This window comes from Scleropages formosus, chromosome 5 (genome assembly GCF_900964775.1).
Source record: "Scleropages formosus chromosome 5, fSclFor1.1, whole genome shotgun sequence".
NCBI lineage: Eukaryota > Metazoa > Chordata > Actinopteri > Osteoglossiformes > Osteoglossidae > Scleropages > Scleropages formosus.
In genome coordinates, this window is record NC_041810.1 from 7,640,253 (window position 1) to 7,664,912 (window position 24,660).

The 24,660-nt window shown below is 53.2% G+C and overlaps 1 protein-coding gene across 1 annotated transcript; it reads right to left on the reverse strand.

Annotated features, from left to right (window-relative positions):
• Nucleotides 1-7,073: 7,073 nt before the first annotated feature.
• Nucleotides 7,074-9,344, reverse strand: LOC108926385 (neuropeptides B/W receptor type 2-like). Its single transcript, XM_029252380.1, has one exon. It carries the CDS (start codon nt 8,642-8,644, stop codon nt 7,625-7,627), a length of 1,020 nt encoding a protein of 339 aa, XP_029108213.1. The 5' UTR covers nt 8,645-9,344; the 3' UTR covers nt 7,074-7,624.
• Nucleotides 9,345-24,660: the final 15,316 nt, after the last annotated feature.

Genomic DNA, 24,660 nt, shown 5'->3' on the forward strand with positions numbered 1-24,660 from the left:
ATACACACACACACACACACACACACTCCACGTGGGACTACAGGGCTCTCGGTTTGACCAGTGTTTGAACACGGAAAGTGCTTTCAATACTGAGCCCAGGTTGCGTCTTTGTGGACCTCGCTTATGTTTGTCCATCACCGCATGTCGGTTTCCTGCAGCCTTTGTGAGCGTTGGCTCTTCATGATTCTTCTGGGCTCAGACGGAAGTGTGTAAATATGACCAAAGGACACTAATGCAGACCAGAAGAGTGAAGATGTGTTCAAATGTAAATAGAGCTGTAGAAGTAACAGTGATACGAACCCCTCTCCTCGCTCGCTCCCCATCCTGCTGTGTTTACACACTCATGAACGGAACAGCGGCTCCTCAAACACAACTGGGACTGGAAGTCTGTTCATAACTCAGCTTTTAGATCTAACCACTATATCAGTCAATAAAAGCTTATTAAAACAGGAGTTTATTCACATCCCTTGATTTGCTGGGTAAGTTCTGTAAAAGTCTCAGATGTAGCTATAATAAACAAAGACGGTGAAAAACTAATTTTTTCCCCACTTTGAGCTAAATTAAAAAGGTCATTTAAAATGATCAATATCAGTTCAGCACAAGTCTGACTCTTACCTGATTCATCCCAAAAACACGTTCAACGTTCCCCATCTTGTTACTTGTCACTGGCACCAAGGAACGACGGACAGGAGCCGTGAACACTGCGGAAGGGAGTTGGATTAAATTGGTCCCACACCGCTGTTCTGATCGGCTGGTCTCCGCCGCCAAATAACAGCTAGGTGTTGAAACACAGGTCGCGCTGGCACCGCAACAAACTTTTTCGATAGCAGCGAGGTCGGTTGGGGGGTGGAAGCGGCTGTACGAGTAGGGGAGAGGCGCCGGACTGCAGGTTTCTCCATTCACATGGGGTTGATCAGGGAACCGCAACAAAACGGGGATGTACATGGCCTCTAGAGTGAAACAAACAACTAACATCAGTTAATTTAAGTAAAAAAAAAAAAAAAAAAGGAAACAGGACTCGAAAACAACGTCAGAACAGGTCCAGAAAGGCCTCCTGGTCCCTTCCAACTCCCTCCAAATGGTCCTCTCTGGTCCCTCAGAGCAGCTGCTAAACGGTCTTCAGTGATTTCCTCTCAAGCAGCAGCAGATGGTGATCCATCCATCCATCTTCCTCCGCTTTTATCCGGGGCCGGGTCGCGGGGGCAGCAGTCCGAGCAGAGTACTCCAGACCTCCCTCTCCCCGCACACCTCCTCCAGTTCCTCTGGGGGAACCCCAAGGCGTTCCCAGGCCAGCCGGGAGACATAGTCTCTCCAACGTGTCCTGGGTCTGCCCCGAGGCCTCCTCCCAGTGGGACAAGCCCGGAGCACCTCCCCAGGGAGGCGTCCAGGAGGCATCCGGAACAGATGCCCGAGCCACCTCAACTGGCTCCTCTCGATGCGGAGGAGCAGCGGCTCTACTCCGAGCTCCTCCCGGGTGACTGAGCTCCTCACCCTAGCCCTAAGGGTGCGCCCAGCCACTCTGCGGAGGAAACTCATTTCTGCCGCTTGTATCCGCGATCTCATTCTTTCGGTCATGATCCAGAGTTCATGACCATAGGTGAGGGTAGGAACGTAGATCGACCGGTAAATTGAGAGCTTCGCCTTACGACTCAGCTCCCTCTTCACCACAACAGACCGGTACAATGACCGCATTACTGCAGACGCCGCACCAATCCGTCTGTCGACCTGCCGCTCCATTTTTCCCTCACTCGTGAACAAGACCCCAAGATACTTAAACTCCTCCACTTGAGGGAGCAACTCCCCCCTAACCCGGAGGGAGCAATCCACCTTTTTCCGACTGAGAACCATGGCCTCGGATTTGGAGGTGCTGATTCTCATCCCCGCCGCTTCGCACTCGGCTGCAAACCTCCCCAGTGCACGCTGCAAGTCTTGACTTGATGAAGCCAACAGGACCACATCGTCCGCAAAAAGCAGAGACGAGATCTCGCGGCCACCAAAACAGACACCCTCCGTTCCCTGACTGCGCCTAGAAATTCTGTCCATAAAAATAATGAACAGAATCGGTGACAAAGGGCAGCCCTGGCGGAGTCCAACATGCACCGGGAACAGGTCTGACTTACTGCCGGCAATGCGAACCAAGCTCCTGCTCCGGTCATACAGGGAACGAACAGCCCGTAGCAACGAGCCCCGAACCCCATAATCCCGAAGCACCCCCCACAGGATGCCACGAGGGACACGGTCGAATGCCTTCTCCAGGTCCACAAAACACATATGGACTGGTTGGGCAAACTCCCACGAACCCTCCAACACCCTAGTGAGGGTATAGAGCTGGTCCAGTGTTCCACGGCCAGGGCGAAAACCGCATTGCTCCTCCTGAATCCGAGGTTCGACTATCGGTCGGATTCTCCTTTCCAGTACCCTGGCATAGACTTTCCCAGGGAGGCTAAGGAGTGTGATCCCCCTGTAGTTGGAACACAATCTCCGGTCCCCCTTCTTAAAAAGAGGGACCACCACCCCGGTCTGCCAGTCCAGAGGCACCGTCCCCGAACTCCACGCAATGCTGCAGAGGCGTGTCAGCCAAGACAGCCCCACAACATCCAGAGACTTGAGAAACTCGGGGCGGATCTCATCCACCCCCGGAGCCTTGCCACCGAGGAGTTTTTTGACTACCTCAGCAACTTCAGCCAGGGTAATGGACGAGTCCCCCTCCGAGTCCCCAGCCTCAGCTTCCTCTACGGAAGGCGTGTCGGAGGGATTGAGGAGATCCTCAAAGTACTCCTTCCACCGCCCGAGAACATCCTCAGCTGAGGTCAGCAGCGCACCACTTCCACTGTAAACAGTGTTCGTGGAACACCGCTTCCCCCCTCTGAGTCGCCGGACGGTTTGCCAGAATCTCTTTGAGGCCGACCGAAAGTCTTCCTCCATGGCCTCACCGAACTCCTCCCAAGCCCGAGTTTTTGCCGCGGCGACTGCCAGAGCCGCGCTCCGTTTGGCCCGTCGGTACCCGTCAGCTGCTTCAGGAGTCCCATGAGCCAGCCAGGCCCGATAGAACTCCTTCTTCAGCTTGACGGCATCCCTTACTTCCGGTGTCCACCACCGTGTTCGGGGATTGCCGCCGCGACAGGCACCGGAGACCTTATGGCCGCAGCTCCAAACAGCCGCACCGACAATGGAGGAGCGGAACATAGTCCATTCAGACTCAATGTCCCCCACCTCCCTCGGGACCTGGTTGAAGCTCTGTCGGAGGTGGGAGTTGAAGACCTCTCTGACAGGGGCCTCCGCCAAACGTTCCCAACAGACCCTCACTATGCGTTTGGGCCTGCCAGGTCTGTCCAGCTTTTTCCCCCGCCATCGAATCCAACTCACCACCAGGTGGTGATCAGTTGACAGCTCAGCCCCTCTCTTCACCCGAGTGTCCAAGACATATGGCCGAAGGTCAGAAGAAACGACTACAAAGTCGATCATCGACCTCCGACCCAGGGTGTCCTGGTGCCAAGTGCACTGGTGGACACCCTTATGCATGAACATGGTGTTCGTTATGGATAAACCGCGACTAGCACAGAAATCCAATAACAACTCACCGCTCGGGTTCAGATCAGGGAGGCCGTTCCTCCCAATCACGCCCCTCCAGGTATCACTGTCGCTGCCCACGTGGGCGTTAAAGTCCCCCAGTAGAACGACAGAGTCCCCAGTGGGAGCGCTTTCCAGCACGCCCCCCAGGGACTCTAAAAGGGCCGGGTACTCTACACTGCCGCTAGGCGCATAAGCACAAACGACAGTGAGAGACCGTTCCCTGACCCGAAGGCGTAGGGAGATGACCCTCTCATTCACCGGGGTAGACTCCAACACATGGCGGCTGAACTGGGGGGCTATTAATAAGCCCACACCAGCCCGCCGCCTCTCACCTTGGGCAACGCCAGAATAGTGGAGAGTCCACCCTCGATCGAGTAGAGTGGTTCCAGAACCCAAGCTGTGAGTGGAAGTGAGCCCGACTATATCTAGACGGTATCTCTCAACTTCCCGCACCAGCTCAGGCTCCTTCCCCGCCAGTGAGGTGACATTCCAAGTCCCAAAAACCAGAGTTGGCGCCCGAGGTTTGGGTCGGCCGGGCACTCGGCCCCGACCACCGCCCAAATCACAACGCACCGGCCCCTTATGGTTTCTCCGGCAGGTGGTGAGCCCACCGAAGAGCGGCTCCACGTTGTGGCTTCGGGCTGAGCCCGGCCAGGCCCCGTGGGCATAGACCTGGCCACCAGGCGCTCGCATGCGAGCCCCCCCCCCAGGCCTGGCTCCAGGGTGGGGCCCCGGTGACCCCATACCGGGCGGGGTAAACGGACGCCTTGATTTTTTTTGTCATAAGGGGTTTTTGAAAAACGGTCTTCAGTGATTTCCTCTCAAGCAGCAGCAGATGGTGAAACTGACAAATAAAAGATGCAGATAAAATATGTGCTATTTACATGTCTTGTAAATACAAGATGTGTCAATGATGCTGGCAGTTGTAGGAAACAGACTTGTACTGCAGCGTATCCCCTGCTCTGTGTGTGTGTGTGTGTGTGTTGGCTGCTCCCCGCAGTCACACAGACACACTGATCTGTCAGCTTTCCGTTTGTATTAAAATTGTTGCATGAAAGCACAGTTAAAAGGAAAGCGCCCAGCAGGAGGCGCCGCCGCTGCGTGCCCGGCGGTGGGAGTTGAACCCAGCAGTGGAATCCGCTTTAATATGAAATACTGCAATTAATACTGCAGTAACTTACAGAGCAGCAGTGCGGCCTGGATGTTAAAAGCTCTGCCGATTATGGTTAACATACATGCAGCAGTGGAGTGACCGTGTTTACGGGCCATTAAGGGTCACGTGCCTCCGCGTGAGCTGCTCTTTGAGGATGACCAAAACACAGCCTATTTAGTGGCCTTTTTAGCAGCGGAAACGCTTCATTTGCTCGGCTTTTCTCCCCCCAAAATCCGCCACGTGGCCCGAAGCACTGCCGTCGAGCCGCTCCTGGGGCTCAGCGTCCGTTACGGTGCAGCATCCAGGTAGGAAGTACCACCCCCTTCAGCACAAAGCACAACAAGGCAGCCCAGATGTGTCCAGGCCACACCCCCTACAGGGAGATTAACAATAATGTGACTGAATGGCTCAGGCCACACCCGTTTCAGTGAGAGGCCATGCAAAGAATTGAAGAACGACTCTTGCCGGAAAAAAATGAAGCTCTTCCTGCCGACAGACCCCCAGCAGTGTGGTCACAAGGCAGCCAGAAACAGTCGCAAAAGGAAAAAGCTGCAGGTTTCAACGGCACAGAGCAAGAGGACATGGGAACAAAGCGCATCGAGTGTGAAAAGACTCCTCGTGTGTGGGTGACCGTGGGACGAAATAACCAAGGGACAGGTTCGCGACTAGTGCTCCTTGATAAAGCCGGACGGTCGTCACCCGGTCACCCTTCGCAAAGCATGTTCATGTACACCTGACGTTCACAAACCAAAGAGGCGATCCCTCGGTCGCTGGGAACAGAGGAGCACATCCAGGTCAGGGGTTTTTACACACAACGGGAGAAGATAATGGTTCGTCACATGAGCGACTCAGTACACAGGACACGTTGTGGGCAGAAACACACCACAGGTTTCACCGTGTTTTTCCCGTTTCTCCAGGCAGAGAAGTAAGTTAGCAGAGCGTTAGTGTCGCTGTGTCACAGTGGGGTCGTTCTGCCCCCTGATGGTCACTCATCGCTAACGCAGGCAGGTTTTGAGCAGAAAAAGGCGACGCTGCAGCAGCACGAGGAACACGGGCGTGTTTCTCACTCCATTGCGTTCAGGGTCACAGAGATCCACAATAGGGCCTGGAAACACAGGAAGTCCTGATGAAACGCAATCATTGCATAAAAACACATGACACAGAACAAAATAGTTTATTTTCTGTACACAGAACTAGAGCACAAGAGCGAAGACACAGGGGCTCTGAAGTGTAATGAACCGCGGGGTCACACGGGGTCACCAGATCCCACCAAACTCTGACCGTAATGTACAGTCGACATGCGCTCCTTCGTCGCCATGTGAGCTACCTGCAGATTTCGTGTAGATTTCATTTCCAAAAATATTTATAACTAAGAACATCTCCTGGTCCCCCCACCTCAAGTGACCAGAAAGTCCCAACAGCGACGCCAGAGCTGCTCCGGTTTTCATTAAGGACCGAAAAGCAGGACACAGACACCCGATGAGCGAGATACAAATCTCTGTGCCTCATTCTTTCCAATACACACGGGGACAGACACCGTAACCATGGCGACCCACTAAGCTCTGGGCCGCACTACCTGCCCCCGCAGCCAAGTTGACGTCCCAAGAGCACGGAATGGGTCGAACCCTTGTCCTGCGTTAGACCTACGACCCAACGGTGCGTCGTCACCTAAAGGGTCCGAGCGCCAGCGTGGCGCCACGCGGATGGAGCCGAACTTCTCTACGGGTCAGCAGAAAGCAAACCCTCGAACCCGAGGTGCGACGCACACTTTTCACATTCACACCCGTGTAGCTTGCAATCCGGGACCCTTCCCTAAGAGCTGGGACTCGCACGGGTCTGAGCTCGACTCTCCATGGAGCAGCAGTGCAGTGGGCCGCTAGAGGGAGCGGTGACGCCATCTGCCTTAACGCACAAACACCGATCTTCTCTTTTGGCTTCCACTCGAACCCGTTACTCTTCAGCGGTGCTCCTCAGAAAGGACAATTATTATGACCTTATGAAGCAGAATGAACATTAAAGACTCATTTTGCATGAACTCGCCTTTATAGCACACAAGGGCATTTGATGGAGCGCTGGTTACCACGATCTGTCTCTCTCACACACACACACACACACACACACACGTGAACAGACAGCGAGTGAAAAATGAGCCTGCTGGACATGTCCACCCAGCGTCCATCTGGTTTCTATCCAGTGTTGTGTGGGGCTGTATCTGGAAACAACGGAGTGTGCGTGTAAATACTGAAATTAATACTGTATTTATTGCAACTCAATAAAACAGACAAAAACATTTTAACATTTAATCCATTTCACATTTATTCTTTTGGCAAAAAACTGAAAAGCCGCCACACACGATACAGACTTCGGGAAGATGATACTACTCATACTACTCTACCGTGAACTATACATACGAGACACGACACAGAGGAGACACAGGGGCCGCATGCGTCTCCATTAACACATTTTTACATCGATGTTGTGCTCATGCAATAACTTTGTTTCCTTTCAGAGCCACTACTGTCCAGAGTTAATGGTTAAAACTGAACAGGCTACAGGACACGCTGCTATACATCTACATAATCTGTAACACTTCATACACACAGTGTGTACAGGAGCTCATTGTTCTTTTAATGTTTCGCAGCTGGAAACGCGTCCTGTCGTCATGACAACAGCGATGCATGTGAGAGGATGAGCTTTGTCCTGTGTTTGGCTCCAGAACGCACACGCCAGCGGAGTGTCCTGCGTGTAACACCTGCAGGGGGCTCTCTGCTGGGGGGGAGGGGAGCTGTCGACACAAGTGAGGTCTACAGCGGGCCACACACACGCACACGGAAACAGCCACACGCAAGGGGTGATTAAGATATGGGGGGCGGGCGGGCGGGCGGGCGCCCCCCCCACTCAGCCCGGCCGACACTCGAGCATCTTCCTGAAGGCCTTGCGGAAGCTGTCGTCCAGGAAGGCGTAGAGGAACGGGTTGAGGCACGAGTTGGCGTAGCTCAGCACGGCGATGACGTAGGAGACGGCGATGACGAGCGGCGTGGAGCTCAGGTTGGTCGTGAGGACCACGACGGTGCTCAGGTGGAACGGCGTCCAGCAGAAGAGGCACACGGCGAGCACGACGAACACCATCACGGTCACCTTCCTCTTGGCCTTGTCCAATGCCTTGCCGTTGGAGCCGAGACGCACGCGGCGCAGCCTGTAGAGCATGAGGGCGTAGAGCACGCAGATGGTGGAGACGGGGATGGCGAAGCCCAGCAGCAGCGTGTAGATGCGGCTCGCCTTGAACCAGAACGCCTCGGGCGCCGGGAACGTGAGCACGCAGCTCTTGCGGCCGCCGTCCTCGGGGTGGACGTAGACGCCGGCGAAGACGGCGAAGGGCAGCACGATGACGCTGACCAGGGCCCACACGCAGGCGCTCACCGCCTTGGCCGCCCGGTACGTGCGCCGGGGCGTCCTCCGCGAGCGCACCGTGGCGAGCACCACGAGGTAGCGGTCGACGCTCATCACCGTGAGGAAGTAGATGCTGGAGAAGATGTTGTAGTGGTCGATGGAGAGGATCACCTTGCAGAGGAGCTCGCCGAAGGGCCAGCAGCGCAGCAGGTGCTCGGCGATGCTCAGCGGCAGCACCAGCGTGAAGAGGTCGTCGGCGATGGCCAGGTTCAGGATGAACGTGTTCGTCACGGTCCTCATCTTGGGCGCCTTCAGGATCACGTAGATGACGGCCGTGTTGCCCGTGAGGCCCACGGCGCAGATGAGCGAGTACACGACGGGCAGCAGCACGTAGAAGTCCGGGGTCAAGCGCGGCTCCGCGGGGGCGCTGCGGTTGCCCTCGGAGCGGTTGGCGGCGGGGGGCCCGCAGGGGAGCTGCTGCTGTTGGTGCTGGCGGTCCGGACCCCCCGGACAGGACGCGTTCTCCATGCGTGCGCGAATGAGCGAGGGAGGGAAGGAAGGAAGGAGAGAGCGGGAGAGAGCGGGAGAGAGCGCGCGCAGAGCACAAGGCGGCACGAGGCGTCTCTTCAGGGAAATGGCCCCGAAGTGTTGCTTTTTCTTTCCCGCCTCTTTCCCCTCGCGCGCGCAACGTGAAATACACGACTCGAGCGCGCGCGCGCAGCCCCCGAACGTGCAAATACTTATTCGTGATAATTAATAAACGCTAACAACCGTTTCCGTCATGTCACACCCGAGGCGTGGAGCTCCTACTAAGAAGGAATTATAAACACACTCCAGCAGCAGCCTGCAGCCGGGTAACGGGTTCGCTCTTCACGCGGTCCCCCCCCCCTCGTCGCCAAGTGTCATGAAACTCAATAACAATATCTTCGAACTTGAGAAAATCCCTAAAAAGTCTGTTTTACAGAAGACTGTTCGGCGCGCGTTTACAAACAAGAAAGTGTCGGTAAAACGAGACGGTGCACGAGCTCTTACCGCAGTAGCGCAGCTCGCGCCTTCCCTCGGAGCCCGGCGCCGCGCGACTGTCGGCACGAGCCCGGCTCGCGCGCGCCCAGCCGAGAAGTGTGGCGAGTGAGAGTGTGACGTCATACGGCAGGAGTTCTCCGAGGGAGGTCGCGAGGAGCATGGGCGCGTTTGGACAGAAAAAAAGAGAAATAATTCTGCTTTTCGCCAGTTCTCCTCCTCTTTTTTTTTTCCCACTCATCTTCACCATCTTCAGTTTCCTTCTAGACCTTCCTTTCCAGAACATTCTGCATCTCAGAGATGTGTGTCGCTTTGGAGAAAAAGTGTCTCATAAATGAATACATGTCATTAGAGTGGGGGGGGGGGAGACACTCGAACCTGAACTGAACAGAGACCTGAGAGTGTACACACAGTATGTACTGTACATAGAGACTAATAAGGACTGGAGTGAAGTAAAAACATCAGGCTGCCCCCCCCCCCCCCCCCCCAACTTTACACTTCCTGTCTGTCAGGTTCATTGCATAAAAACAGGCAGATGTTGACATAAGAAAGACAGGAATGCAGTATAAACAAAAATATATAAGTATATGGGTGGAACGGTGGCACAGTGAGTAGCGCTGCTGTCTCACAGCGCCCGGGTGGTGCGAGAGGACGTGGGTTCGATCCCTGCTCAGTTTGTGTGGAGTTTGCATGTTCTCCCCATGTCTGCGTGAGTTCCCTTGGGGTGCTCTGGTTTCCTCCCACAGTCCAAATGCTGCTCAGGTTTGCCCATAGTGTGTGTGTTCCACTGATGTATAGATGAGTGACCCAGTGTAATAAGTGTATCTAGCAGTGTAAGTCACCACGGTGAATAAGGTGTGTGGGCTGATAACAGTGTATAGAGTTCATTGGAAGTTGCTTTGGAGAAAAGTGTTTGCTAAATAAATGTGTTAGAATAGACCTTTTTCAGAGACTAACATGTTTTGTCTTTAATAAGTAAAGATGTGAAACAAGTGTAAAGACACGTGGAAGATACAGCTATAGTGTCCAGGATAGAAATGAGCCCCACAGACTGCAGAGCCTCCTCTTTCAGCTGCAGCTCATATATTGGCCGAGACTGGACCCAAAAGGTCGCCGGTTTGAAGCACTTCGCCGGAATTCTCAGTTCTACCCACCTGCAAAACTGTGTGACAGTAATCCACAGACCGTGCGGCAGTCATCTTGAGAGCTGATCGCTCACAGCTCCACCAGTCGCTCCCTGCGCTGTGTGTTCACTGACTTGGCATCGGGAGCCACACCGATAACTGAGCAGCGTGGTGCGGAGCCTCCAGGGGCCTCGGGGGCCGCCACACGTTGTCACTCCTCTCCTGATTGATGTGTCCCTCTAACTGGCGTGTGCGGCGCGCCCGCTGTCACCAGGCTTTTAGCGCCCTCATAGATCATTGCTCTGATGTCACGGCGTCCACACACCAGGTCACCAGAGTGTTGTTTCGCCGGTGGGCATCGAGAGCAGCCGGGAGGGGGACACCGGCCCTCTTTATCCAGCCTCTGTGATTTACCGTCGTTTAACTCTTGCTGCACCTTGATCAGATGCAGATGAACATGTTCCTCCCGTGTAAGGTGTGTAAAAACACAGAATTAGACAGAGATTTACATGGGCACTTACCCTCCTGGTGTTGTGCTGACATCCAAACCGCATTGTGACTGGTGGGTTCGGACACCTTGTTTGAAGACTCAGCAGTCCTGAGGGCAAAGGGGTGTATTACAACGTTTATATGCAATTTACTATATTTGCATAGTATTTTTGGTACTTCCCTCAAAAGGCGGAATGTATGAGACATTAGGCAGCTTTTGCGGTTTAATGGAGAGGCTGGGGAGTTATCACCATGGCAACCGGCATCCACCTCCAGTACCTGCTGACCCTCAGAAAAGAGAACAGGTGAGTGGAGTTGACCGAGGTACAAAACCCCATCTCTGCTATGTGGTGGACAGCGGTGAGAATTAATGAGCTGGATTCTCGGGTTCTTACCCCCCCAAAAGGGATCACTGCTCACCTGGGAAACAAGACCAGTGATATCTGGCACTGCACTCACACACATTTTCAGAACCGCTTGTCCCATACAGGGTCACGGTGAACCGGAGCCAACCCGGTAACACAGGGCGTAAGGCCAGAGGGGAGGGGACACACCTAGGACAGGACGCCAGTCCATCGCAAGGCACCCCAAGCGGGACTCGAACCCCAGACCCCCCAGAGAGCAGGACCGTGGTCCAACCCACTGCGCCACCGCGCCCCCCGCACTGCACTCTCTTCTGGTCATTCTGTGTTGCTGGGAAGAGTTTCCACTATTTCAGCTGTTTAATTATGATAAACCGTTTGCTGACACCTTTGATTTACTGTCAGGTTTGAACGCTGCCACCCTTAACCTGATTTACCCATTTACTACACAGCAGGGTAATTGTTACTGCACTGGTAAATGGTACGGACCTTGATCAAGGGTACTACAGCCAAAGTGGTCCTGGACAGTGAAACTTTCAAAGTGCAAATAGATTTAGTAAAATTATTAATGCTGGAGGAGTCCTATATTCCATGTAATTTAGCGCCACGGAGCGTGTCCAGGAGTCCATCGTCCCGCAGTAAACCTGGGACGCCTCCTGAACAATTCATTAATGAAGCAGTTAACTCACCATAATTAACACGCAATTATTCCTCTGAAGAGCAGGACAACATAAGACAGAGAGCTTTTTGCTAATGTCCGACCGCATCTCGGACGGCACGATCCCCCGTTAAAGTAATTAACTGCACTTTGCTGAGGGCCAGTGGCTCAATTAGGGCTTATTAAGGGGAGGGGGAGCAAAGCGCAAAATGTGCGCCGGGCCACTGAGGCCGAGGTGGGAAGTCCCGGTGTGCGTGACGCTTGATGCTATGCAGCCACGCTCGGTGAAATGCTTACACTCGTATAGGGTTAGCCTGTCTCGCCAAAGGACAGCGTTAGGGAGTGTTAGCCGTTCACAATAAGCATCTAGAAAGGACCACATGTGCAAGGGGAAGGGGTCGGTCCAGGTCGCTTTTCAACGCAGATCGATTCCATTTTCACTTCTGCTAAGAACTGGATGTGATGGCAATCGTATATTGACAAAAGGTCAAACAGGTGGACAGAGCGGTGGACATATGAGAGGACAGCACCAGCCCCGGCAGTTCTGGTATGGTAAAGCAGCCTGTGGGTTTTCAGCAGAGATGGTCAACGGGAAGGCCGAGAAACAGGAAACCCGGGCAGTTCGACCAGCTGCAGCAGGTGGGCGGGACACGTGGACGAGGATCCGGAAGATAGCAGGACAGTTTCCATCATCACAACACTCTGCGTGTTCCAGGAAACCAAAGGGGCTCTTAGGCTCCACTCAGAGACACAGTATGTTCCACCATCACCATGTTTACACCACCGCTGCCACCTGGTTGTGTGTCCAAACATGGAGAACACAGTAGGTCCAGCGTGTCCTGCGGCTCAGCTGCTCTCATCACACTTGAGGAGCTGGACTTTGGACCAAAGGGGTCGAACTCAGTTCGGTTTCTCAGCCGCAACTACTGGGGAGGGGTTTGCAACTCGTTTGGTATGAGTGTGAGCGGTCTAAGCAGCCTCTGCAGAAAAACGTGGTCCCTTACCACATTTCACACTTACTGTAAAAGACACGACTGGAGCCCACTGCTTCACTGTTGTGTTTCTGGTGTGGAAAAGGGGCTTTAAGGGGTGGCCAAAGTGCTGTATTTAATCCATGTGGAATGAAGATCGGCGCATTTGTCCCTCTTCCGCTGTGTCAGCGTGGCACTCGGCAGGAGATACGCAGCTCGTCCACTTACAGACACAGCTGGGACCACAAATGTGTTTGTAACTGCTTTTGTTCACAACTCAAAGGTCACATTTACACCTTAAATTACAACAACTGAACAAGAACTCATTTATACACTTGTCCCTCAGATGACGTCCTTCAAAGTTCCCATTAAGCTCCCCCTGACGGGTCCACAGTGATGCAGATGGTGGGACGGGACCCTAGACGGACTGGTCATTGGTTCAAGGCCCAGCAGGAGCTTTGGCTTCTCTGAGACTCAGCAACACTTAACCTGAGAAGCTGCTGTTAATATGAGGAAACGATAATTGTTTCATGATGTGCGGCGAACCTTCTAAGTGTCTTTTGCTAGGGTAAGAAGCCGGGGTCGTGTCGCTCTCTGGGGTGCTGTGCATCTGTACCGCCTGAAGTGGACTCCTCGCAGTTTGAGCGGTTCACTTATATGAATCATCTAAGATCTGAAAATGTCCCAGTTTGTTTATTTTAGCTGCATTTTTGTCACGTGTCTGTACCCCAAACTTTCTGTCTGTAGCAGAGCGAACGTCACCTGTGTTCACCCTCTAGGCTCACAGTGTATTTTATTTACTGCAGCTGTAACTATAACGCTTTGAGAAGCGAATACATTGAGGGATGATGCAGTTAGAGCACTTACATAGCCTGTGACTGAGTGCTCTCAGTGACTTTAGAGTTATGAACGCATCGAGTTACGAACGCATCGAGTTACGAACGGTGCTGGTAAGGACTGCACTCTGAAGGAGTGTTTCGAAGACTCGCCACTCTGCACGTACTGTGTGTACACTTTACACGACTGCCTGCCACAGCCTGCTGCCGCCCATGAGCCGAGCCAGGTCGGCCCCTCTCCTCCGTTTCCATGGCGCTGCCGTCACAAGTCGCCGTCGCTCGCAGATGCAATTTCCAGGGATGCGATAAATTTTTCGGCAGCGCAGTAACACTTCAATAATATCCCGCACCCAGGTGTCACCGCTGGGAGGAAAAATGTGTTTGGCTAATGAAATTAACCGGCGACGGCACCTCTCCCCTCAGCCGCGTGTTGTAATCAATTAGCAGCTGTTCCTGCCCTTGCCCTGCAGCACCATGGAACCTCGCTGAGCACGTCGCACAATCCATTAGTTGAGCTCTCGCTGTTGCTCTTTCGTTGTGTTCTGCTAGATCGGCGTTTCTTAATCATTTTCATGGATTATCTGACGATAAAGGAATGAGGTCACGAAACACACTTCACCTGCACTAATGTTGTCTCCAAAAGTTCCCCGGGTCCACAGCACTTTCACAGTGACTGTCATTCATCTGTCAGACACTTTTCCCCAAAGGGCCGTGCGACTCGAAGTGGATCAAAGTGGATCAACAACAGACAAAGAGCTTTAGACACAGACATGGGACTATAGACACACAGCTTGTGTGTATGACACCATCATCGCAGCATCACACTTCCCTCTCCCAGCAGCCTCTGCACTGCGCCGGGGGAAAGCAGCCAATTTACCGCCCTCATCCTGTTCCTGCACAGCAGTCATCATCATTTTCTCCTGTCTGCCTCTGTGTGTGTGTGTGTGTGTGTGTATGTGTGTGTGTGAGAGAGAGGCAGCGCCATGTAGCTCTCAGAACTGTCAGAAAGTGCCCCTTCGAACCTTGAAGGTCTTGCAGATCGTGGCTAAAGGTGACATTAATTAGGGTCTTTGTGGCTCACAGAGAAGTGCTGCACCGTCTAGCCTTCGAGCCGAAGGACCCAGAGCTGAGGGGGAGGCGGAGTCTCGGGGGTTGGAGTCTGGGGGCCCACAGACAGTAACAGCAGACCTCACAGGGAGAGAGATGCATTTTATGGAGATGGACTGACAGCCGATCCCTCGGGCCTCTAACTGGACTCTCTGCTGTCTCGTACCTTGGGTCACTGAGAGCAGCTCCCGGGACCCCTGGAACGCTGCCTGATGGCCTCTGGGTTTTTACATGGACCAAAGACGATGTCTCCAAAAATGCGTCTGTGAAGTTTGGATGGAAGCCCATGCGAACACGGGCAGAACATACAAACTCCACAAACACTGGGACGCTTTCGAACCCACAGCCCAGGAACTGCGAGGCACCAGTGCTACCCGCTGAGCAACGAGGCAGCCCACCGCTGCAGCTCAGTACAGAGGTGTGTGTGAAAGGAGCACTCCTCGGTGCTGCGTGCTCCTCCACCACAGACAGTGCCTTCTCGCTCACCCGCTCCCCGCTCGGCCCCCGGCGAAGGATCCTCAGGAAGCTGGGATGTGGATCCGGACGCTGCAAAGGACTCGGAGTGCCTTCCACGCGCAACGGTTAGAGGATCGAGAAGCAGCCCAGAGAGTCGCAAGAGGCGACCGGCGCTCAGGGGGTCCTGGGGAAACGGCAATATGGGAGTCACCGCATCGCCCCACTGGCCCTTTTCCACAGAAACCCGCGGCTACGAAACGCACACTTCGGCTCAAGGCTCTCATCGATATTTGCCAATTAATTGTGTCATTTTTGACAAACACTTGGCACTTGGAGGGCCTGTGCTAAGGGTCACAGGAAAGGCAATTCTGTGCACTCAAACTACAGAAGAAAAATGAATAAAGTGAAAAAATGTCACATTTCTGTGATCCCTGCAGGCAAAAATGGCCAAATTAGAAGCATCACCACATTTTCAGACGAGTGCAGAATAACAGGAGGTTTCACATTACACGCTTTATGTCATTAATGAGATTTATGTCATTAATAAACATTTATATCGTTAATAAGAGCGTGTCGCTCTTAATAAGAGTGTGTAGAGCCACCGCCTTGTATCTGAAGGACCCGGGTTCAAATCCCTTGTGCACCACCCATAGGTAATAAAACAGTAGGGACTCGAACCCAGGCGATGGAGCTGTGTGGTTATATGGCTCAGGCTTGAGGACCTGTCTGATGAGGTGGAGAGGACACAGGACACTGTCCATCAACGCCAGTCCCGCCCTCACCGCCTCACGGTGGTTTATTGAATATCATTGGTGAAAAAATAACCCAGTTTCAACAGAACTGAGAGAAATTTTTACTGCTCGTTATTATAGGTACACGGTGCAGATTTACAGCATGTTGGGAGAACAACCGTTTCCACCGGCTCATCGGCATCCATCCTCCCTCTTTCTCATCTGTCCTCTAACTGCGGCTCCAAGTCTTCACTGCACAGGGATTGTGGGTATTGGACTTGGAGGGGGGGTGTACGCAGATTTTACCTCCTTTGCCGGAAGGCGATTTGATCCCTGTCCCTCGAGCACGGTCATTGTTCAGTGGCTCCTTTTTGTTAATACAACCTTTTTAAAGTATGACATTTGGACTTTTCCAGCGGGCAGTGATGGACACGTCGTCCTCGTTGCTCTGTCCATCAGACGGAGTAAATTGATAAATGTTACCGCGCTCTGCTGCGTGGGCCCCAGTGGACCAGCCTTTGGATGCGGAGACTGCTGACCACGAGCTACGATGCCCCCTGCCTGCTCTTTAGAGAAGCGACTCGAACCCGGAGGAGCATCGTGCCAATTTCTCCCGAGCGAAATAAAGCGAGAGCAGCTCTCTGGCAACCTGCTGCTCCAGTGTCAGGGTAACCTCATTTACCGCGGTAAATCTCACCGAGGCGGACAAGCACGAGCAGTGGCTGTCAGTCCTTAACTGCTTCTAAAAGCCTTTTATGAAAGTAGTTTTTTTTTCATATTCATAGTGTTTTTCATAGAGCAGGTAACCATCGAGCCTTGTAATGGAATCTCTTAGCGCTGTGCGCGAGTGACGGCGGCAGTAAATGTCATCGGGAGGACGGGTGGTCCAGGCCGCGGTGTCTCCGACACACGTCTGCCAATTCCCTCGTACAACTGGGGCACTTTGCACATTATTTAAATGGGTATTTTGGTCCTTTGTACAGAGGGTTTGGGAATAATGCAGCTTTTGAAAAGACAAGAATTACAATATTATCCGTTACAAGAGAGAAGACAGTGATGAAATTACTCTGTTAGCTGTAGCCGCTGTTGTCGACTCCGGGTGACCGCATGGACAGAGTCTCCAGAAAGTTCTGTCCTCCAGTTGCGTCCATCGTGTCGAAGCATCATCCGCTTCTTGTTGTTCCTCCAGCTTTTCGAGAGTTCAGCCTTATCGTGATGTGTCCAAAGTATGACGACCTGAGTGTCATCATTTGTGCTTCCCCACCCACACCTCCAGAATGTAGTATAATAATTTCTGTTATTAATCACTTAAAATATACTGCAGGGACTCTTCCTAATAGCTTCTGCTTTGTTCTCTTTAGACCACAATTTGCCATTACCCAACCTGAAATTGGACCTCCAGTTTTGCCCACTTGCACTTTTGACAGTTGAGGGTCACACCTGGCATGTGAACTTCTTCAGTGTGCATCGCAGATGATAGAGATGTCCATCCCTGACATTACTACAGATGACTCCATCATCCATATATACTTCACTCCAGTCCTCAGAGCCCAGCAGAATCCATGTCCGTAAGTCACTGCAAGGTGGCTGGGGCCTCATACAAGCCAAAAGGCATTACTGTAAATTGGAAGAATCCCGTGGGTGCTCGAAAGACCGTGCATGCTTCGAAGATCTCCTCCAGGAGGACGTGTCAGAAGTCCTTACAGACACGCACAGTTCCAGTATAGCTCGCTCTTCCTACCATTTCCACAAGCTCCTTAACAGGGTTACAGGGTATGCGCCAAATCGAGAGACTGCGTTCAACCCGCAACGCATCTTCTTTGGGACAATGACGTGGGAGTGTTCCACTCAGACATGGTTCAGTCACCCCCAAGTCCTTCGTCAGTAAGATTTCTTCCTTCAAGGCCGAGACCAAGCTCTCTGACGCCCTATACGGACATTAGCGGATGTGAGTGGGTTTTTAAGCGAGCGCAGCATTTCGACACTTCATTGCTCCCCAGACTCAGTTGAAATTGTTCTGGGAGGAATTCAATAAAAATTTCCCTCAACTCTGCCTGCTGCTCTCCATCAAGCTGGTCCGTGTTCAAGGGGACCGGTTGTTTCTAGCTTTTCAGGACACCAGCTACCTCCTCCTCCTCCCATTCCACTTTCTTTGTCTCCAGTTTGCTTTCGCTTCGTAACTTTCACGTGATAAATCTGCTTTCCTTTGCCCTTGTAAGGGTGATGGACCTCATGTGAAAGGGCTCTCGCTCCAGGTGAACGTTCAGGGTCCTTGCTGCTCCTCCAGCAGGAACTTGCCGTCCAGCCTGGAAATCCCAGTGCTGAGCACAGTGGTCACAAGGCTGTTTTTCTTCTTTCGGGACGACTGCCGGGGTCTCCTCAGCCCCTCATCTGAGGAACATGCCGGACCACTCCCTCCCACGGTGTCTATAAAAATGATGATAAATTGCTTCTAGGAAGAATGCTTTCGTCTGATGGAGACGGAGCCAGCACATCTTTTTTTTTCTAGCTGAGAGAAATTTTTAAATGCTACAACACTGCAGCAGCTCGCCAAACCAAGTAATGCCACCTTCCCATGAAATAGACGACTTTTATTATAGTTCAATATATCGCTGCATTGGGTTTGAAGCGGAACGACTAACCACATGACATTTTTTAAGCAGCTTACAGATCAAGCTGAACATTTTGTACATAATTTTCATTGTAATGAATCTGAATTTGGGGGTGCGGTGGCGCAGTGGGTTGGACCGCAGTCCTGCTCTCCGGTGGGTCTGGGGTTCGAGTCCCGCTTGGGGTGCCTTGCGATGGACTGGCGTCCCGTCCTAGGTGTGTCACCTCCCCCTCTGGCCTTACGCCCTGTGTTACCGGGTTGGCTCCGGTTCCCCGCGACCCTGTATGGGACAAGCGGTTCTGAAATGTGTGTGAATCTGAATTTTTGGCTTTGTTATCTTCTTAATTTGGTAGAGGCATAAAGTGTCGAGAATTTGTTGTCGCCCTCGGACAGGTGCTCATATTGCTCTGCTCGCTGGAGTTCACAACGCAAGTCTTTCCCGAAGTGACCCTCCCAACGCTGCGTGTATTTGGTGGAACCGCTAATGATCTCAAGAGCAAGCTGTCAGCGGCCCTCCTTTTTGCCGGTCGTGCACGTGTCTTGCGGGGGAGTCTCGGACCCAGGCCGTCCACTTCCCGTGGCGCGCCTGTCCCGTGTCGGAGGACAGATGGCCAAGGCGAGCGTTCCGGCTGTCCTGCACCTTTACGCAGAGCCTGGGAAGCTGTAGTTACCACAGGGGCTGCTACCTGCAAACCCCTCTTGGCTTCGGGAATTTGGCACAGATGCTGCCAGTACAGAGGATCGAACGCTTCTGAGGGGGAGCTGAGGGCAGGAGTCTGGGGCGTTCCCTTAGCGACAGTTAAAAAAGGCGCATAAATGATAACTGCACTTGTCAGATGTTGTATCCATAGCGATGAATAGCCTTCCATCAAACTGACCAATCCTGAGGGCCGTGGGGGGGGGGGTCAGTCTCTAGAGACGATCACGACGCAATTCCATTCAGTTTTGTTTATCCCGACCGTTTATCGCGATCTTCTCGACAAGGTGACAGAGCGCCGAACAAGATCACACACCTACATTCCCCACTTTAATGGACGACACACAGGGGCGCCGATCTGTACCGCGGTGAGACGAGTCCCGCGTGTCCCTGTGCTCTTTGGCTGGTACCAAGACAGACCCCATCGCTCTTTCCAAATATATCGCTGGATTGATGCTCTAACCTTTTCCCTTGTGCTCATTTCCTTTCCCGCTGTTCTGTCTGCAGCGGTTCGGGAGGATGAACAATGTGTTTCGTGGGGTTTGTGTCGTGGTCAACGCTCACACCGCAAATTTCACTTTCACTCTCCGCGGATGCATCAGGAGAGACGTGCGCAGCTGTGCTTAAACATGCGGCTACCGTGCGGAGAGGAGGCCCAGCCCCACTAGCCCGCCGCGTGAGGGGTCGCCGGCATCAGGCGCTCTCATCCATCATTTCCTTGTTATGCAACCGGGTAAAGATTTACTCCCATGATGCACCTGTCCTCGGACTTGCCCAAATTCGTTTTTCCCCACTCCCACGCAAAATCCGCTGGGATGTTAGAGCAGGTCATTCTGCGAGTCTCCGAAGGCGTTGGATAATCAGGTTGGCGGAGATTTACGACATGTTTCGCCGGCCCTGTGTCATTAGTCATTTTTTACTCGCTTCCGTGCTTCGCATTGCGAACATGTGGCTGGTGTGGGAAATGGCACCGTGCCCCAAACCCCCCCCCCCCAAGTTTTACACTCACTGTAGTGGTAAAGGGTGAAGAAATAGGGAAGACGAGGTACACGCAGGGCAGGATCTCCAGCAACCATGTGGACCAATAGCATCGCAGGTGCGGAGGTGTGTATAATACCCAGCATGCTTAGAGTCTTGTATAAATCCCAGAATGCCTGCACAGGGTTATGTTTAGAACTGGTTGGGAGGGCTGGTTGTCTACACCCCCAATACCTGCAGGGCCTGATCCCTCTCTACAGCCCAGCAAGAGGTCCCTGTGTCCCTCAGGGCTGCTGAATCCCTTCCATATTCAAAACGCGCCTGAAACCTATCTGTTTCAGAGCCACTTCTGTCCTAGTTGGGCAGTATCAGCAATGGAGTGTAATGACCAAGCAGGTACTGTGTTTGAGGGGTCGTCCCCTTCGCCTCAGGCGCCCCCATTGCCCCTCTCGTCCACTTGCAGGTGGCCACACCGGGCAGGAAACGCACCCGCAGTTCACAAAGCAGCCATGAGCCGCCAGTTTCATTGAAGAGACACAGAGGAGCTCATTGCCGGAGCCAGGAGGGGCTGTGAAGGGAGCCCTCCTTGGTGGGATGCGAGCACATGGAGACGGAGCCCATAGGTGTGTGAGCGGAATGGAGGGGCTGGGCTAAGGGTGGCTGTGATCTCATCCGTCACACACTCATCCTGGACCCCGAGCCTTTTTCAGCAGCAGCGTTGAGGCAAAAAAGGTAAAACCAAGGGTTCAAAGATGCCGCGGCTGTGAACCCCGAGGGCATCTCAAGAACCGCTCATCCGTCTGACAGCTCGGTGAAGAGGGCTCTCAACTGGACCCTTAATCATTCCTGCTAACACTCCCGTCGCGTCCCCTCCTTGCTGATGGGCGGGGCTTCTTACGGGTCATTTTAACGGCAATGCAGGGACCGAGAGACAGAGACGGAGATATGGAGACAGAGAGACAGAGAGACAGAGTGAAAGCGCTGTAGCAACTCACCTGTTCCTGTCATCTGACCAGATCCAGACCAGACAAGATGATGATGGTTTGGGTTTGAATCCCATTTTTACATCTACTATGCCCTTTCCTGCATGAAAAGAGTGGGATCATGAAGGAGATGATGTGTGAGCAGGTGAACAAGAGAAGTGTGTGTGTGTGTGTGTGTGTGTTGCAAAGAAAACAACTTGCAGAGGCCGGATCATACACTTCATGTCTGTGGAATAAGCTTTACGAGACATGGACTGGACAGACATAGTGCGGTACTGGACAGCTCTAATACATGCCGGCGGAGACCAGCTGTCCCCACTGCAACAGCTGGTGAGAAGCTCGCAGGTTGGACTGTCCGCAGGTCCCTGGACGCACGGAACCACTGCCCTGCGTCGCGCGCATGAAGATGCCACAGGAAGCGGACCGCGTTCGACCCGTGCGATCGTGCGTCCCTGTGCATCAGGAGTCTCGCTGTCACCAATCGTTCCTAGAGCTCCCCGAGAGTCCAGCTCCATGTAGCGCCCTCACGGACACGTCCCTCGGCCCATTTCCTCTGCACTGTTATTGTCTCTTTGCTACGAGTTTCATTTCCTCTCGCTCCTGCGCTCGTATTGAACACTCTGACCTCGGAGTCGAGTTCGCCTTTCATGGGACGCCGTCTCCGCACGGGGAACATGGGTTCGCCAGCTTTGCTCTTAATTAAAGGTGGACAGATGCGGAGAGATGTGATGGTCCAGATACGGAGGCGTGTGGCGTGTGCGGGACTTGGACTCCGCCGCTGCGGTCACACTCCTGTCATCCTGGGGACACCACTGATGGGGTCCGGGCTCCCGTCAGCCCCCAAGGACTCGCAGAGGGCACTCAAACCATTGTCCAAGATCGTTCTCCAGTAGCTGGACTATAAATGCTGTCCTCATGTCCTCCAGAGGACACCTGGACTTTGGCCTTGCTGTTGAACCCATGGGATGGGCAATAAACTTGAACTGTGTCCATAAAAACTGCCATCTGGACAAAAGAGCGTGCACATCTCTGATGTGTGTTGGTGCCTGTGTGTCCTCGTCCATTTTCGGTAGACACACACACACACACACACACACTCTTTCATAATGATAAAGGGGCCATGCTGTCAGGCCCCATTCAGGGTGCTGTGGGGGGAGGGGAAAACACTAAAGACACTTTCACTGGTGTCCACTGGTGTCCACTCAGGGAGCAGTAGAGCTCAGGCCGATGTGGCTGCGTTTGCACCTGCTGGTCATGCATCATGACGGTTCTCTTACCTCTGGCACGACACCCGGGGGTCTGCAGCTTCTTGGGGGGGGGGGGCTTGGAGGCAGTTGCCCGGTGACGACGAAGTAGCTGGACCAGGACACGCGGCAACACTGGGCACTTTACCTATTTACACACATGAACGGCTGCGTTAATTAACCTGTGTAGCTCAGGGCAGTTACTGCAGCATCAGTGAGCAGAAAGCACACACACACACACACACACACACACACACACACACACACACACACATTCACCAATGGGACAGACAGCTGATGGGTACCTTTACCTGTCCCTACTCTTAGGTGCCACATCATGTCTTGTCGTCTTGTTGCTATCAGTGGGGGGTTAGAACTCAACAGGTTCTGTCACTGACACACACTGGGCCCCCACCACTCTGCCATATATCAACCCTCAGGTTCGGGATCGAGGGCCCCCCCCACAGTCACATCTCCTTACACAGAACTGGCCATCGGAGTGACGGTCAATCTGGGCCCTGACTCTTCATTTGACTGAAAGTCCAACTGTTGACACCCTCCTTCGTCCCGTTGTGGGTTCAGGTCCCTCCTTTGCCTCACTTCCTCCTGTCGACCTGAAAACCCCCGAAGCGCTGAGGACACGTGTCCGAGGGGCTCCTCTGCTCATGGAAGAGGAGGAGCGTCCCTCTCCCTTTGCCAGCAAGTCCCTCCACAGCAGAGCGAGGAAGAACAATAGTGCAGAGCGTTAACCGTCCTCCTCATGTGACCTTTGCTTCTAGCTCTTTGACTGACACTCCACAGCGATGTAACATTCAGAGTAAACAAAGTACATCATTGACAGACAAAGAGCTTTAAACACACACACAGAGTACTGCGGACACACAGCTTCTGTGCCTGACACCACCATGTTGCTGGTTCGCATCCCTCCAGTAGCTCCTACAGAAGCGACATGAATACTGTGGTATTTGGGATCATCTGAGGAGGCTCGACATTAGTTTGTGGGGGGGGGGGCTATCCAATCCTTTGGTGCTGCTACCTTTTGGCATTAAGTGGATCCATAACCACAAAAAGTTTCCTGAGTTTGGTTAAATCCCGGTGACACCAGGAGGAGAGAAGATGCAAGATTCAAGTTTATTGTTACGACGTGTACAGTAAACAGTTTGTTACACCATACAATGAGATTCTTACTCTGTGAATCCTCTCAGCAGCCTATGACATAAATTGTAAGGACGTAAGGAAAGAAAAAACACAAGGAGAACAAAGGGCGTAAATCACAAATTTACAAAAATTACTATTAGTGCAAAAATCCAAGAAACGAAGTTATACACGTATATAAAGTGTGCAGTGCGCAATGTAAACATGGAAGTCGTACAAAGTCCTGCAGAGGTAGATTGGGTTTATTCGGAGTTGAAGGCGGGGTGTGTATTTGTGTGCGCAAGGTATGCGGGAGGTAGTCTGTGGCCTCTGATGTTACTGGCGTTGTGGATGTGTATGTGTGCGTAGGAGGGATGGGGGTTAGTTGACACCTCGCAGGCTCAGAGGGTGAACTGTGTCTGCTGTGATGGGTGGAGAGCCAGCGGATGGGTGTTGTTCACAAGCCTCATGGCCTGTGGGTAAAAACTGTGTTTCAGCCTTGAGGTTCTGGCTCTAACACTCCTGTAGCGTCTGCCTGATGGTAAGGGTGTGAAAAGGCTGTGCTGGGGATGACTGTTGTCCTTGATCATGTTAGTGGCTCTCCAGAAGTTCATGGGGACGTTGCTTTTGGGCCTCAAAACCTCGCTTGAGCTTCCACTGCAGCATCACCTTCTGGACCTGTGTGTGTGTGTGTCTCTGTGCGCTCCTCCTCTCTGTTCGGCCCACTGAGCTGAAGCGCACCAGCGGCTCACGCTGTCACACTCGATATGCGTCAGTGCTCTGCCCACTGGGCCCAAGGGGGGGCGCTCTTGTGCAGCCCCACATGCCACCCCTGGAATCCCGGAGGTGGGTTGACGTGGTGCCCTGGGGACAGGACCCCCTGGGGGCGAACCGCTGGGAGAGTGTCGCCATGGCAACCAGGTTGGAGGGCATCTCACACACACACACCACACAGAACAACACACTGTTGGAAGGGTCCTTCATCCCAGTGGCACCGCAGTTCTGGTCTTTCTGCTCGAACGAGGAGCCACGGTCTGTTCCGACAGGCTGCAGGTTCGAGGAGAGCGAGCTCTGGTCCGAACGGCGATACACACACACCACGTACAGCTCGCCGCTTCTCCGTCTCGCTCACCCGTTTCGCCA

What these genes read in the sequence shown, in the direction of transcription:
- LOC108926385 (XM_029252380.1), bottom strand. Translation starts at nt 8,644, where the DNA reads ATGGAGAACGCGTCCTGTCCGGGGGGTCCGGACCGCCAGCACCAACAG.